The sequence below is a fragment of the Coenobita brevimanus genome, chromosome 93 (genome assembly GCF_032717465.1).
Source record: "Coenobita brevimanus isolate Jiangsu-jjx chromosome 93, ASM3271746v2, whole genome shotgun sequence".
Classification (NCBI taxonomy): domain Eukaryota; kingdom Metazoa; phylum Arthropoda; class Malacostraca; order Decapoda; family Coenobitidae; genus Coenobita; species Coenobita brevimanus.
In genome coordinates, this window is record NC_137046.1 from 14339229 (window position 1) to 14356834 (window position 17606).

General features: G+C 42.2%; 1 protein-coding gene across 1 annotated transcript in view; it reads left to right on the forward strand.

Moving 5' to 3' along the window:
- The first annotated feature begins 6673 nt into the window (after nucleotides 1–6673).
- Nucleotides 6674–17606, forward strand: part of LOC145412368 (uncharacterized) — a 417977-nt gene continuing 407044 nt past the window's right edge. The window contains exon 1 of the mRNA XM_080282257.1: nucleotides 6674–7021. Within this exon, the coding sequence (XP_080138383.1) occupies nucleotides 6674–7021 (348 nt within the window). The remainder of the gene's footprint in view (nucleotides 7022–17606) is intronic.

A 17606-nucleotide genomic window follows, 5' to 3' on the forward strand; every position in this document is an offset into this window, starting at 1 on the left:
AATCATGGTTCATTATAATTCCTTCCCATCGCCATGCTTTCCTTCCCTTTCTTATCCCTTTCTCTGCAGTTCTCCCTCTGTTATTCATGACACTCCAGAGATTCAGGTAGCTTTGGGGTCTAGCATTAGGGTTTTATTCCTGTGTTACTTCCTATCCACATCCCACTCAATCTGTCTTCCCAGATCTTCTCCGCATCACACCTCTCACAGCCACTTCTACCTCTCCTTGGCTTGGATGTAACGTCATAGCGACATGCGTTTATACTATGTAACAAGTCACTCATCCTTTCATATGTATCGGACTCTAGATATACTCACATCACTCCGATCCTAAAGGCCCAGCAATACCTGTTTTCATGATGCGTTAATCAAGTGACTGTCTATGCCCCACGTAATACACACACAGGCCACCAGTGCTAAGTTGATTGCTACGTGTCCACGAATTTAATGAAATTGGGAAGATCTTTAGCTGTATGAAATATTAGGTAAATCAAGATTGTTTTTATGGCAGGGTAATTACATTTGAATTCGAAATTGCGTCATCAGAATTACTACATCACTGCCTTGACCAATCAGCCACACGTCCCCCTGCACGATACACTGAAAAATCTTGCGTGATTTTCTTTTTTTTACATGTCCGTCTCTTGGCAAAGGCTTCAGGGCCTATTTCTTGGGGGCAGTGACCTATCCCAAGGCCCAGTAGTCCTCCTACACCTCCACATGTCACCACTTCGGCGCTAACACCCACCGTCCATATTGAATACATGCTAGGGCTGTCTCATACAGGACTGGTGTATTGGAATCAGCGGGAGTATTTTTACGACAAGTCGGCTGGTCATCTGGTAGATCAGGAAGGTCTGCTTTTAGGAAATTCAAATCCTTAAGCTGTTCCCTGCCCCAGCCGGGATTCGATCCTGGGTCCATTGGGACTGCAGGCGGCCTCTCTACCGATTCAGCCACCGTCTCCCCCTCATTCATTTCCCACTGTTTACTTACTCCAGATATGTTCCTTCAACATGAAACAGTGTTAGTGAAGCTTCTGTGTCTTGCTTCACTGAAGTTGATAATCCTTACAGAGATGTCGATCACTTTGTTTTTCGTAAGTGAACATTTTTTTAATACGTTTGACCGAGGTTTCGATATGGAGATACCTACCAGCACTATATTTTTGTTCTTGAATCGTCTGCTTCCGAAGTGTATAGTCAATCTGTATTTGGGATTATTTATAATGCAAAAATCTGGTTTTAACATAGCTCATTTATAGTAAAGGAGTATGGTGTAAACAAGGATGCTGGCACCGTTAAAAAAATGAATGAAGCTAGCGAAAGAGAGGGTAATGAACGATCGGGAAGAAGAGAGAGAGAAAAGAAAAGGAGGAAAGGAGAGACGATGGAGGGAGGGGGAGAACAAGAGGAGGGAAGGACAGCGGTTGCAAGGAGAAGAGGAGAGTGGTGGGGAGGCTCAGTGGGAAGGGAAGGGGAGAGACAGGAAGGAAATTCGCACCGATAGTATGGTAAAATTTCAAACAGTATTTCGTAGCATAAGTTTATTGCATTCTGCATTTCAGATTATTAGTACATATAGTACATAAAGAATACCGTGTTCCGAGCATGCATCGGCATGTTAAACACACATAGGCCATGAAAATGCATATACTGTACGTCAACTCTTCCCCATACAACATTGCCAGACCATCACTCATTTCATACTTGCTGCCTAACGCGAATTTATGCCTCCGGCTTTAATTTGCACGATTTTATGAGTATATATATGAAAATAATTCACGTGTCAGTAATTTATATGGTTAATTACAATTTCATGGTCAGACTTGTAATCACGTAAGAATTGATAGTATGTAATGAATTTGAACCAGAACAATCCAAAAACTAATCAGTTTCTCCTCTCACTTTAAGGACAATGCCTTCTCAATAATGTGAGGATCTTTATGATTTTAATCACAGTTCCGCTTCGAAGGTACCAGTACACCGTCAAAAAGATCTGCCCCGAAAAGTCAGCTTTTGCCCTGAAAAGAGATACATTTTCCAAGTTCTGGTGGAGGGGGAGCACTTCGTTTGCGTTATGTCCCCTCCCTTCACTATCTTTCCTGCTCTTCGCACTCTATTTTCATCCTCGCACTTCTAATGCTTTCCTTTTCCTTCTCCCCTCTTCTCTTGCTCTTTCGCTCTCCTTCACACGTCCCCTTCCCTCCCCTCACATCCATTCCTACTCTTACTTCTTCACCTCGTCCCACCAGCCTCGTTCCACATTCAGCCATCTTTTTCCGTTCCACCAGCACAGTGCAGCCACGTCCTTAACAGAACAGAGCATGACTGCCGTAGCTGAAAAATACTCGTATATGCGAGAGCCGAAAGCCTGATTGCCTAAGCTGAACAAAACTGTGAGACAGAAAATCTTGGTGCGCAAATGAAATGCATGAAAGAAATAGAAAACTTACACAGAAAACCCTGCAACACAGAAGATATGCTTCAGGGGAAAGGCATATCATAAAGAAAAATGAAGGGGAAGAACAATCGCGGAGAAACCCGGTCACCCAAAAATGCGCAGGAAAAGTCTGACACTTGATGGGGGGAGAATAGAAAAATAGAAGATGAACGCGGGTGAGGATAATACAAAAGCTACCAGAAATGCAGCTTTAAAATCTGACAGGAAAATCCTAGCCCCTGTTCGCTATGATTTATTTCATATTGCTGAGGCGTGTCTTATGCACTGAACGACCGGAGCCTGTGCACTAGCCGTACCTCATATTATGAAATATAGCACGATACGTATTGAAATGCCGCGCAAAATATATGGCTCTCTTCCGACTCTGTATGCAGTGAGGGATAACCTCGACAAATGGTACAACCCATCAAAAAAGTATAGTGGAGGAGGGGTGATGTGATTTTTCTCTAACGTTGCTGTTCACATGTAGGTCCTGACATCTCGAGACGGTGGTATGTATGCCTGTGTGGTAAAATAAACATCAGTGCTTGTTAGTGGCATTCTATGTTATTTTAGTCAAGGTTCTGTAATCATTATAATACATTAATTATTTTACAAGGTAATATCAAGGCCAAATTTTGCCTTTAGCGCTGCTACTGACTATGTTATAATTAAGTAAATACCTACCCTGATGCACAACGCTGAACACGGGTTTAAGTGCGTGTTTTTATTGGTATGTGCTGTAGTATGGAAGTATCACATAGTAGGGATTGCCAACGTTCCCAGGGAGTGCAAGGTGGCCTCTGCACTGACATATGGAAAGGACAAGAGGTCTGTGTAAACCGCCATGATGGTTAATGAACAGTCATTAACATATGATCCCCAAATAATATGCTTGTAAAGTTTGATCACTGTGATTAGTGAGGGAGCCCACCTTCCACTCACTCGGTGTTGATCTGCCTCCGGATGACTTCAGCGAGTGACAAGCCAAATGGTTGTCTGTAAACCAGGAAACTTTGCTAAGCTGGATGGTAATCAAATTACCCTTGGTGATGCAGTGGATCAAGGCGCCTCAACGGGACTGAACCTTTAAAGGCTGGTTGGAGTTTACTGTCCAGTACCTCTATGGGGCGGGTGGGGTTGGTCACCCTCGCCGTAAATGTCGGGACTCTACGCTCCTATTGAGCAATATATCTATCTATCTATCTATCTATCTATCTATCTATATATATATATATATATATATATATATATATATATATATATATATATATATATATATATATATATATATATATATATATATATATATATATATATATATATATATATATATATATATATATATATATATATATATATATATATATATATATATATAAAACTGGATGAAGGATGAATGGATGGAAGGATGGTGTAGTTTGTGCTTTGACTCCATAAAACCCTTTGAAAGTTCCATCTCCCCCAAAGAAAAAAGAAAAATCTAGGATATTTGCCCAAGAAACAATTGTACTGTACTGAGTCTGAAGTGAAATGGCCACGAATAATGACACCATACTTAAAAAGGCTCAGAAGAAAGAAACGGCAAATTCATTATTGTTTCCACCACAATGTGGAAACCATAAATATTTCAGGGACCCTCCAGGAAAAATTTAAACGATCTGTCAGAAAGTTTTGCTGTCAAATGTGTTATGTCCAGGAAGGCGAGGGAAGGGGAGCTTCCAGGCAATAAAACAAATGGACACGTCTCTGCATTCGGAAGGCGGCTGCCGAGTCGGTACAGAGGTGGTTTGCATTCCCAATGGATGCAAGTTCGATTCCGGGCTGGAACAATGAGCAGTTTAAAGGCTGTGGATTTGGTTAAAATATAGTTTATTGTCAAAGACCCGCTGGCATATCGTAAAAATACCCCGCTAATACCATTACACCAGTTTTGTATGAAGACAGTCGTAGTATGTATTCAATATGGACGGTGAGTGTTAGCGCCGAAGTGGTGACATGTGGATGTGTATGGTATGTGGCGTGACTGCTAGGCGTCAGAGAACGGACTGTTAAGGCTATGCCCGAAGTCAGACATACAAAAAGTAAACAAAGGAATTTATTTTGTGGTCCCATACTTAACATTCTCCTACAGCATTGTTCTTCCATTTGTATTGTTTAATGGACATTATATCAATTATTCTGAACTGTCAACCATGAGGGTTTATCTAATCCGCTCAACCATTGCTGCTCTCTCTCTCTCTCTCTCTCTCTCTCTCTCTCTTTGCAGATATATGTATATATATTTGCTCATTTGGGTGGCGTAAAATATTTTGTTAATATTTCAAGTCAGCTGTGCAGTCAAGTTTCCCAAGCAGGCTTTAGCTACGGAAAGATTATCTCAGCATCATGTAGCTTCAGGCATCAGCGAGAAAGAAGAATAGTCATCCATTAGGAATTCAGTGGCAACGTATATTAAACACAATGTTTTTATAACATGAAGGTGTATACTATTGATTAAGGCGAATACGATGAACTTACTTTTAAACAATGGGGTTACGACTCATCAGTTGAGCGAGGATGAGAGGTCACTAGTATCTGCATTTATCTTTACCCATATATATCATCATTATCATCAGCTGTTTGAGTATTCACTGCAGGACCGGCCTATCCTGAGCGAAGCCAGGACGATGCAGCCAATGTATCTCTACCAAGTGGCTTAGGCTGTCTGGTAGACATTGTATGCAGGGTGAGAAGTGCTTGTAAGTGTAATTGTAGTGTTGGAGTGGCTTTGGATGTGTGTGTAGTCTGTGAACCAAGTGTAATCGGCCTGCGCAAGCCGACTGGTGCAAGCATACTTTACAGTAAGCTACACTGGTTCAACCACAGCACCCCTTGTGTCCGCCAATGCAGCACGTGGCCGGGTGAACACTCCCAAAGTTTATTACCCTGACGGGGCGCGAACCCTGGCCCACCTGTGTATGAAACGCACACTCTACCACTGTACCACAGAGGCTCCATATATCTATCTATCTATCTATCTATATATCTATCTATCTATATGTATGTATGTATGTATACCTTCATGCACTGTACAAAAGACACCACTTAATGAAACTGCAGTTTTACGCCATGCACTCCCCTCTTGGTGGTGGGATAAGAAGTCGTTTCTGTTTAAAGGACTTTTGTTGAAGGGTGTAACATACTGGGACCCCATGCCCCTCATAACGACAATCAGTGAACCTTGGACGGGATGAAATGCAAGGATACTTTATTGAACATCCTACCAGACAGTTGCAGAAAGTGTACCCTTGCCACCATAGTGTTATTGTTCCTGCACACTTACCACCATAGTGTTACTGATCCTGAACACTTGCCACCATAGTGTTAATAATCTTGCATACTTGCGATCAGCGTATTACTGTTTTTCTTCTTTTTTTTTTGTGGCTTAATGGCCATCACATCCAATATGGGGCATTAGGCCAGCCAGGATGGATGGACATAACTGAAGCCACTCCCTCACCACACAGCACCGGCTATCTAAAGGGCCAGACGAGGTGGGAGCATGTGGCAAAATGCTATAAGGTCAGCTAGACACACCTCCTCCCCGCTGACAATCACCACAGGTCTTATGTCCTCACCCCGGTCAGCAACTCAGAGCAGGCCGTAAAGGGTGGTATATGTCGTTGTTCCAAGCTGGTACGACCGGGTGTGAGCGCTAAGAGCCAGGAGGTGTCTATAGGAGGCTACGTCCAGCCGATCCTTGAGGTTGATGATGGGAGCACGAGATGGGGTGCCCTCCTCTGTCTGAGGAGAGGGGGAATCACCAACCTCCTCCTCGGTCAAGGAGCCGGTCGACGCTTCCTTAGCCCTGGAGGCAGTGTCAGCTGAGTCCCGCTCCTCCTCAGACATTGCTGGCGGATGGTGGACTTCCGCCGTGATTGTGGTCTTAGTCGTAGCGTTGGTCGGGTCAGGGGCCGGGTTGGTAATCTGAGAGGCAGTCCATTGGTTGACAGGGGGCCTCCAGCCTAAGCCTCTTCCTCGGCGACTGACGAGGAGCAGCAGATCGTGGGTGTGGTTGACGAGACCGATGCTTCCGTCAGTGAGGGACAGTGTATATCACGGGCGAAGCACTTGGGGATGATAAGGCAAGGCAGCCCATTCTCCTCGAAGATCTTTGGGAGGAGAACGTGCAAAGCCCTCATATCCCCCCCACAAAAAGCCTTTGCCGTTGCTATTACACATCTCCACGATGAGGTTCATCTGTCAGGAACTCCCAGGATCCCTGGCCCGACGTCCCTGGGCCATGAGGCCCCACATGGCATGGGCAGAACCCTGCACAGCTACACCACCAGGCCCAGTAACATCCTGGGCTTCAGGACCCTTGGGTATTCCAAACAGACTAAACTACACCGATTCTCCATCACCTAGGGAGCGTTGGAGGTGCCTGGCGGTGCACAAAAACATCAACGCCAGTATCCTGGCTTTTGATGAATCCATACCCCACAATGACGTTAAACCAAACCACGGTCCCCCAGATCTTCTGGGTGGTAGAAGACTGTGGCTGGCTGGTTGCCCCCCTCAACGGGTTGCAGGCAATGTCAGCACGTCCGTCTTGCATGGCTGTTCTGGTCGCCCTCTCTCTCCTGTTACTGATCTTGTGCACTTGCCTCTAGTACTATTGATCCTGCACACTTACCACCATAGTGTTATTGATTCTGCACACTTGTCGCCATGGTGTTATTGATCCTGCACACTTGCCACTATTGCCGATCCTACATACAGTACTTACCACCAGTGATATTGGTCCTGCACACATGCCACCGTGGTGTTATTGGTCTTGCACCCTTGCTACCATAGTGTTCCTGACACTGCACACTTGGCATCAAAGTGTTATTCATCTTGCACACTTGCCACAACAATGTCATTGATACTAAACACTTCTGTTTATCTATATTTATCTATCTATTGCCAAACTTCTTAATCTCGTAAGGGGTGGCCACAAAATAATAGCTTCTACGTCGCTCTGCCTTCTGTCATATGGATGAACTTTCTCCAACTCACACCTTCCTCTCTCATATACTTCTCCACTCCATCCCTCCATCTCGTCCTTTGTCTTCCCTCCTCGTCACTTACATTCTTCTAGTCTGTCTCTTATTCTCTATCCTCTCCAAATGCCCAAACCATTTCAAAGTATTTCTGATAACACTTTCAGTCACACGAACATGAACACCACAATGCTGCTTTACTTCCTCGTTTGTCTGTCTCGCCATGTAACTCCACATGCCATTCTCAAATAACTCATTTCCACTTATCTCACTCTTGTTCCCTTCCAGTACGGTCCAAGCTTCACTTCGGTACATTAGAATTGGGATGACAATACTGATATGCTTCAATTTTAATTTTTACTTCCATGGTGATTGGAAATACGGTGTTTGAGAAGAAAGATATTAATAAGTATACATGGGTGAGACAGGAGGTTTGAAGGGTTGTTGATAGAGCTTTGATGGACTATGTGGTTGTGTCTAGGAATGTAATAGGAAGATTGATGGATGTGAGATTTCTGAGAGGGGAGGGTGGAGGTATGTCTGACCACTACCTGGTGGAGGGAAAGTTAAGAGTAGGTAAGAGATGGGTGAGAGCTAGGAGGGTTAGGTGTGGCAGGGAGGTTTTGAAAGTGAGTGAGTTGGATAAAAGAGAGAAAACGATAGAGTATCAGGAGAAATTGAAAGATGAGTGGAACGCAGTGAAAGATCGGGAAAATGGCAGTGTGGAGGAGGGATGGTAGTTGTTTAAGAGTGCTGTGGTGGGGCATGCAGAAGAGATGTGTGGTGTGAGACGTGTGGGTGGTGGTGTAAGAAAAGGAAGTGAATAGTGGTGCGAGGAAGTAAGTATGGCTGTGGCTGAGAAGAGACGTGCATATGAAGTGTGGCTGCAAAGGAAGGATGAGATGCCATATGAGAGGTATAAGGAAAAGAGGAATAGGGCGAGAAGGGCTGTGCGTGATGCTAAAGTGCCAGCAGATGAGAGGTGGGGTAGGCGGCTGACAGAGAATTTTCAACAGAATAAGAAAATGTTTCGGAAGGAGATGAAAAGGGTGTGAAAGGGAGAGTCTGGAAAGGAAGAATGAGTAAAAGCAGAGGATGGAAGGATGTTAACTGAGGTGGATGCAGTAAGGAAGAGATGGGCAGAGTATTTTGAAAGATTGTTAAATGTAGAGGAGGAAAGGGTGGCTGAGATTGTGGCGGATGGAAGGGTGCAAGGAATAAATGTGTTGGGAGAGTTGAATGATTCATTGATCACGAAGGAGGAAGTGGAGAAGGCAGTAAAGAAGATGAAAACAGGGAAAGCTGCAGGTATGGATGGGTGTGCTGTGGAATGCCTGAAGGGTGGTGGAGTGACTATTGTTGATTGGTTAGTAAGATTGTTGAATGTGTGCTTTGTGAAAGGTATGGTGCCCATTGACTGGGCAAGTGCTTGTGTGGTCCCGTTGTATAAAGGCAAGGGCGATAAGTATGAATGTACTAGCTTTAGGGATATAAGTCTGTTGAGTGTTGTAGGTAAGGTGTATGGTAGAGTGTTAATTATGAGAGTTAGATAGGGTACAGAGGGAGTGATTGGTGATGAGCAGTGTGGCTTTAGGAGAAGGAGGGGATGCATGGATCAGGTGTTTGCTGTGAGACAAGTGTGTGAAAAGTATTTAGCGAAAGACAAGGATGTGTTTTGGGCATTTATGGATTTAGAGAAAGCGTATGATAGAATTGATAGGGAGGCTTTGTGGACTGTTTTAAGATTGTATGGACTTGATGGTAGGTTACTAAAAGGGGTGAAAAGTTTTTATGTAAATAGTAGAGCGTGTGTAAGAGTGGGAAATGCTGTGAGTGATTGGTTTCCCGTGAGAGTGGGTCTGCGACAGGGATGTGTGATGTCGCCTTGGTTGTTTAATATTTACATGGATGGTGTTGTAAGGGAGGTGAATGCAAGAGTTTTAGGTGGAGGTCTGAGTCTGGTGAATGTTGATGGTGGAGAGTGGAATCTGAAGCAGCTGCTGTTTGCAGATGATACTGCACTAGTGGCTAATTCAGGGGAGAGATTGAGACAGTTGGTAGAGGAGTTTGGAAGGGTGTGTGAAAGGAGGAAATTGAAAGTAAATGAGAATAAGAGTAAAGTGATGAAGTGTACGAGGTTGGTAGATGGTAGGGGAATGAATATAGTTTTGAATGGCGAGTTGCTTGAGGAGGTAGAGTGTTTTAAATATCTAGGGTCACATGTTGCTGTGGATGGAAGAATAGATGCAGAAGTGAAGTTTAGAATAAATGAAGTAGGAAAGGTGCTGGGGGGAATGAAAAAAGTGTTTAGATGTCGTTCGCTTAGAATGGATGTAAAGAGAAGGCTGTATGAGGGTGTTGTGGTACCGACTGCGCTATATGGGGCTGAAACATGGAATATGGGTGTAGCAGAGAGGAAAAGTTTGAATGTAATGGAGATGAGGTGTCTGAGGAGTATGTGTGGAGTGACGCGTATGGATCGAGTGCGAAATGATGAAGTGCGAAGGAGAACTGGAGTTGTTCGGGAGATGGCTGGTAGAGTTGAGCAGAGGGTGTTGCAATGGTTTGGGCATATGGAGAGAATGGATAATGAGCGATTGGTGAAAAAGATAACTAGATCTGATGTGAGAGGTGTAAGGCTGAGAGGAAGACCACGAATAAGATGGATGCACAGTGTGAAGAGAGCGCTGGATGCGAGAGGGATGTCTGTTGACCAAGCAAGAGTGGCTGTTTGTGACAGAAATAAATGGAGAGAAATTGTGATGAATAAGTGATGACGCAGCCCTGAGAGGATATTCTCCCAAATTTGGTCTGATCAGCTAGTCAGGTCAGGTGCGGGTAAGGGGATGGGTCTGTTATGATGTGGCAGGGGTAAACCAGTTCTGCTGTCGGGTGCTGCTGCGGATGTCACTGATTGCAATGCGCAGTTGACCCTTGTGCAGTGTGGTGCGGTGAGGATCTGTCAGTTCTCCCCTTTGGGGCTAAGATGCGAATGTGTTTGAATGGATGAGTAAATGGGGAGTGTGTCGTCCTGTCTCGGCTACCTCCCTTTCCTTGGGGGAAGCAGCCTAGGTACAGTATATTAATAGATAGATGCCCATATCCCTACTTCTTATCACTGCTGCCAATGAACCATCAACGTTTTTACCCTGCTGTACCCTTTCAAGCAGTTTGTCCTCTAATCTTTCATCCTTACTCATTACACTACCTAAGTACTTGAATGTACTCACATTCTCCATTTCCTTACCAAGTTGCCATCCACTCTCATTGTGCTTACTGTGACTTCATTTCTCTCAAAGACCATAACTTTAGTCTTAGCTGCATTCACTTTTAGATTCCACTCGATACATACACCTGCAAACTCTTTCACCGAGCTTTCCGGCTCACGTTTATCTTTACTTAACAATTCAGTATTATCGACAAGCAGTACAGAAAGTTTCCACACACTACCCTCACTCATTAGTCACTCTGAACTTCCACTGCCATACCTAGTATCGCTTTTATGACTCCATCCGTATATAAAATGAATAACCACGGAGACATGACACACCTCTGCTTCAATATAACATTGTGATAAAAGAAGTCGACTCACTATCTGCACGCACTGCAGCCCTAGTGCCGTTATGCATACTCTTCACAGCATTCATCCGCTTCTCACAATTATATTTTTAGCACTTTCCACATTCCCTGTCCACCCACTCTGTCCTATGATTTCCTCACATCCATTTGGGCTAAGCAGTCTCTTTCCTTCTTAAAACCCCCTTGTTCTTCTCCAACTTATTTCCCAGTAATTATTATAACTCTGTCCATACGTATCTAACAATAGATCTTCCTTATTACACTGAGAAGACAAGTACCTCAGTGAATGCCACACACTACTACTTCCCCTTTTCTTTTGTCTAGGTGAACAATAACAATATCTGACCTCCAATCCTCCAGGACCCCACCATCCTCTTAGGACAATCTGCTCATCTCCCATTTCCAATCTGTCATGAACTCTTCCCCATATATCAAAATTTCCCCACACACTTCATCAATTCCTGGGGCTTGGCCCATTTTGACTCTCCTCATTGTTTCTAGCGTTCTACTGACCTCTTCCTCCCAGTTCGCCTCTCTTCTCCCAGCCATTCCTGCACACTTGCCGCCATAGTGTTATTGATTCTGGACACTTGCCACCATAATGTTATTCATTCTGGACACTTGCCACCATAGTGTTATTGATCCTGCACACTTGCCTTGCCACCATAGTGTTACTGATCCCGCACACTTGCCACCATAGTGTTACTGATCCTGGACATTTGCCACCACAGTGTTATTGATCCTGGACATTTGCCACCACAGTGTTATTGATCCTGGACATTTGCCACCACAGTGTTATTGATCCTGGACATTTGCCACCACAGTGTTATTGATCCTGAACACTTCCCACCAGTGTTTTTTTTTTTTTTTTTTTTCACACTTGCCACCATAGTGTTACTGATTTTGGACACTTGCCACCACGGTGTTTTTTTTATTTTGCATACGTGATAAGGCAGTACAAATGATTCTGCTCACTTACCATCATAATAATATTGATCCTGCACGCTTAGCCACCATAGTATTACTGATCTTGCACATTTGACAGCATGGTGTTATCACTGCACCCTTGCCATCATGCTTGTCCTGTACACTTGCCAGCAAAAGTATTTTGATCCTACACACTTGCCACCATACTGTCACCGATCCTGCACACTTGCCACCATATTGTTATTGATCCTGCAAACTTGCCACCATGGTCTGTGCTGGGTGAGAGCGGCTGGAGCGGCACCTCTTAGTTAGTCCTTGGAGCGCCAGTGCTGAGTTAGACGTGGAAGGGGAAGGACCCGCGCTCTCTCGTCCCATTCCAGCTTGGGAGTCGGTGGCGCATTGGCCAGGACATTTAACTTAAAACTGGAATAAACTAATTCGATTTCTAAGCGGACCAGACTCTTGAACAAACAGTGTTTTTCCCTTGTCCCTGTTCTTCCAGCATTACGACTGGGGATCCTGGATGTATATTTGACCGAAGGATTGGAACTTAGAAAAACTGACTGGCTGCCTTAAAGATCCTCATGCTCTAAATATGGATTAATCATATATTCATCCTTTCACCGAGAACAGAAAATCATGACTAAACTTTGTGAGATATATATTCACTTTACTCTGTTCACTCTAGCTGTGTAAAATTGCCATCTCTCCATTCTGGATGCTGACATGTAACAAAATATTAACATGAGTAAGTGCTGTGGAAAGAATGAAGAAGAATCGTATTGTCTTATTCTTACACTGAGCTATGGGAAACAGGCTGCAAAAGGACGAAAGTCTTTGCCAAGTTAAGATGACTGAACTACCGTGTTTCAGTGTCTTGATGTTAGAATCATACTGGTGCTGTTCACAAAGTCAGTAATGTATAAGCGGCCGACAATGAAGAAATATTAACTGATGGAAGAATACTTACCACGAGACCTGGAGCTCGAAGAATGTAAGTTTATCATTTATGCTGGTTCTGTGGATAAAATAATTTAATGAGGGCGTAGTAGTATGGTGATAAGGGACTGATTTTTTTTTTCTCCACATATTGTACGTAAATGTATGCAGCAAAGTACTCCCCTGTTAAATATTTCATAGTCGCGTGCCACCATTTCATTTACTGGGGAATCGTGCTTCCTCGGTAAGCAGTAGTTTCAATTATGGTGATATTCTGTGTCTTTGGTACTTGGGGGTGAAACTAATGCGTGACGCTTCCAATTTTTTATCGCTGTTTGGTGACAATAGCCTTTGTCGTCACGCTATCAAGATTCGCAAGACACTGTAATACAGAAGTCACTATTGTTTTATGGCACTTAATGCCAGACGCTTTTATTCTCCAGGCAGTGAGTCATAGGACCTTAAGGTTAATGGTAGAAAAAAAACTTTTTCCTTCCAGTGCCATTATTATTATTATTATTATTATCATTATTATTTTTGTTGCTCATTGGGGGCTAAGAGTATTTATATAAATACTCAGTTTCAAGCTTTGTAGGAAGGCACAAGTTTCTTAACTTACTACTTTTTTAACACTGACCGCATTAAGGGGAACTCCATTTTTCTCCGCTGTCGCAAATGCTTTTCGTGTTACTGCAGATCCCCCTCCCCCGCTATTTTCGAAGTACCAAACGAAACATTTGAGCTGAACGCGATAGAGAAGACCTACGCTAATTTAATCAAACTATGCCAGAAAACACATTTTAATCACTGTCATCCAATAATGAGATGAAGTTAAATAAATTCCTAAAATAAGTTTATTAAAAAATTCATAACGTTACTATAACAGGGATCCGTATTTTTACCGAAATCAAGAACACTTTTCAACTCAGAAGAAAAAGGGATTTTTTTTTTTTTATTATTGTTTTGTATGAAAGCACATGGATGAACTCCCGATGTCAAATTCGGAAGGGATTAATCCATTCATTCTGGTGATGTAGTTTTCATCTTAATTAGGATACCACCACACAATTTTATTCGACTTAGAAGGAATATCTTAGTTATGAGGCGGTATATCAAGGCTGTTACTAACAGATCAAAATCTCATACGCTGAATATTATCGTTTGAATGTACACCAATATACCGTAGTGTGTGTGTGTGTGTATATATATATATATATATATATATATATATATATATATATATATGTATATATATATATATATATATATATATATATATATATATATATATATATATATATATATAGATAGATAGATAGATAGATAGATAGGTAGATATAGATATAGATATAGATAGATAGATAGATATAGGTGGATAGATATAGATAGAAAGATATAGATAGATATAGATATAGATGTATACCCTGGAGTTACTATTGATGTGGGGGGTTCTAGCGTGCCATAAATCATACCAATGCTGCTGCTCCAGTGAAATGCTAACACTCGAGGCTGTCCTGACTCATTCTCTGTTTGGTTTTATCGCATATGTAATACTAGAGTTTACTCTACCACGAGAGGCATAATGAAGATACAGTTTTAATATCCAGGCTCCTATGACTCACCTTAAAGTGGAAAAGAGCCGTCTAGTGTTAGTTCAAGTGTGACACAAGTGCTGATGTGAGAATGAGAGGAAGTATGGTCACAGTGTTAATATTCTCAGGCCGTAATGTTTCATCCTCCACTGAATACAATCATCTGGTACTACAACAAATATTGCGGTTATAAAAATATATTTGAAACAAAACATATGAAGGTGTAACTAAGGTTCAGTGCCAGCGCTAGTGCTGAGGTAGACTTCCTTGGGGAATGGTTGTTGTGCTCTCGCCTCCCGCTTCAGCTGCTGAGTTTGTGGTGCATTGGACAGGACTTTCTCGCAACTGGAATAAACCGATTTCGATTTCCGAGCAGCCCAGACTATTAAACAAAGTTTTTTTTCCCCTTGGCCCTGTTCGTTTAGCATTACGATTGGGGACCATGGATGTAAATTTGATTGTTGTACGTCGTGTTCGAAGGAAGAATTGACTTAGAGAAACTGACTGTCTTAATGATTTTCGTGCTGAAGATGCGAACTAATCATGTCTCCTTCCCTTCATCGATAACAGAAAATCACGACTAAACTTTGTGAGATATTTCTCCATACTGTGTTTACTTGAGCCGAGTAAAACTGTCATCTCTCATCTTGGATGTTGACATGTAACATGACCTTAACACTAACTCAGATTATAGTGCTAGTCAAGAGGAAGTGCTGTGGAAAAATGCAGAAGAGTGGCACTGTGTTACTGTGACACGGGCCTACGGGAAATAGGCTACAGAATGATGAAAAAAAATTTATGTTAAGATGAATGAACTACAGCATGTGTTAGGATGATGTTGGTGTTCTTAATAAATTCAGTATGTAGCATATAAGTGACAGAAACTGAAGACAACTGATGGCAGATTAATTACCATGAGACCATGAACTCGAAGAATGTAAGTTTATCATTTGTGCTGGTTCTGTGGAAGAAATAACTTAATGAGGGAGAAGTAGTATGGTGATGAGAGGAGACTAAATTTAAATTTTCTCCGTATGTTGTACGTAAATGTATGCAGCAAATTAACCCCCTGTTAAATATTTCATGGTCACGTGCCACCATTTCATTTACTGGGGACACATGCTTCCTCGGTCAGCTGTTGTTTCAATTATGGTGATATGGTGTGTCTTTGGTACTGGTGCGTGAAGCTAAATGGGCGAGAATTGAATTTTTATTGTTCTAAAAATGCTCTTTGGTGGCAATGGCCTTTGATGTTTTGTTATAATGATTCGCTAAGCGTGTAATACATATATTAGTAATGTTTTAACGCAGGTAACGCCAAAATATTATATTCTCAAGGTAGCGAGTCACAGGAACTTAGGAATGTTAATGCTATCACGAATTATCTTTATGTGGTAGATAAATCACCAGGGCTTTATTCCGCCAACGCCAAATAATTTAATTTAGTCAATGGGGCCTGAGACTCTCTCTCTCTCTCTCTCTCTCTCTCTCTCTCTTCACAGTATATTATGTATTCTGCTTCAATCGTTGTAATCAAGTACAAGGTTATTTTATATTCTTCTCTTTTAACACTGACCGTATTAAGCGGCTCTTCACAATATTTTCCACCGCAAATGGTTTTCGTATTACATGACAAATCCCTTCCCCCCCATTAGTTACGAAGCACTAAGCGAATCATCTGAAACGAAAGCCATAGAAAAGACCCAAGCTAATTTGATCAGAAAATGTAATAACCACATTTAAGTACTCACATAGCTAGTCATGAGATGAAAATACCCAAAATAAGCTCAGTTATAAATGCGTACGGTAACGTTACTGTAACAGGCAAACGTATTTTTACTGAAAGGAAGAACACTGTTTCCATCATGCAGGAAGATATAAGGGATATTATTTTATCATTGGTCTGTACGAAAAAAAAACATGGGTTAACTCGCTATGTCTAATTCGGACTATGTTAATCTAGTCACTCAAATAATATAATTTTCATTTTAAACAGGCAACCACCAGACAGTTTTATTCGACTTGGAAAGGATATCTTAGTTATGAAACTTTTGATCAAGGCTAATACTAACACCTCCATTGCAGAAATCTCTCTCAAGCTAAATAGTATCATTTGAGGGTACACGAATATAGTTAAAAATAAATCATCCGACTGGGTATTATTCGGGGATTGTTTTCACTCGGTCTGTCTCAGCTTGTTGGTTTGTTTGTCTGTCTTTCTGTCTGTTAACAACTTTACGCGAAAACTACTGGTGCGATTTTGACTAAAATTACAGGGATGATGGGCTATGACCTGATCATGCGATTAAATTTTGGGCCAAATTGGTCCAAGGCCCAGGCTGTAGCCCCCCCCCCCAAAAAAAAAAAAAATAAATAAAAATAAAAATCGTTCATTCGCTATTACTCCCTTCAAATTCGTCACATTGACATGAAACCAAAACCTGTGCATCTTTCAAATCTGCATCCTACAACATGCCTCATTACATCAGGGGGGTCACCCCCCAAGTTAGTGTACGGGGGTCAATGTCAGGTGGGTCGGGCCTAAAATTACAAATGGGCATAAAATTGTAATTTTTCACCCGATTTACTCCAAACTTGATATGTGACATCTTTGACTAGATATCCTGTTGTGTTTATACGGCAGCACTAAAATGACTGCCGGGGACGGGTTTGCTGTGCCTTGGCACTGCTTCTTGTTAAATATCGTTGTTGATGTAGCTGCTGTGTCGTAAATCGTAACACTTATGCTGCTCCTGTAAAATGGGGGACACTCAAGGCCCTTATGATTCATCCTCATCTCATTACTCTCTTTTTGTGTTTGCTCATATGGAATACGGGAGTTGAGGCGAAAACGACAAGTATAGTGGAGAGAGCATTTACACCCAGGTTCTTATAACTCACCCTAAAATGAATTGAGTCGTTTAGTGTTAACCTAAGTCGTATAACACAAAAGGTGATGCGAGAAAGAGAGGAATAATATGGCTGGGTGGTAACCATATAACCAAATTTTGGCTCCTAGTGGTTTAGTGGGTAATAAGGGTGCTCCAATCAGATTGAGCCGGTGAAGGTTTATATCCAAGGGATGGTTGGGGTTTATTGC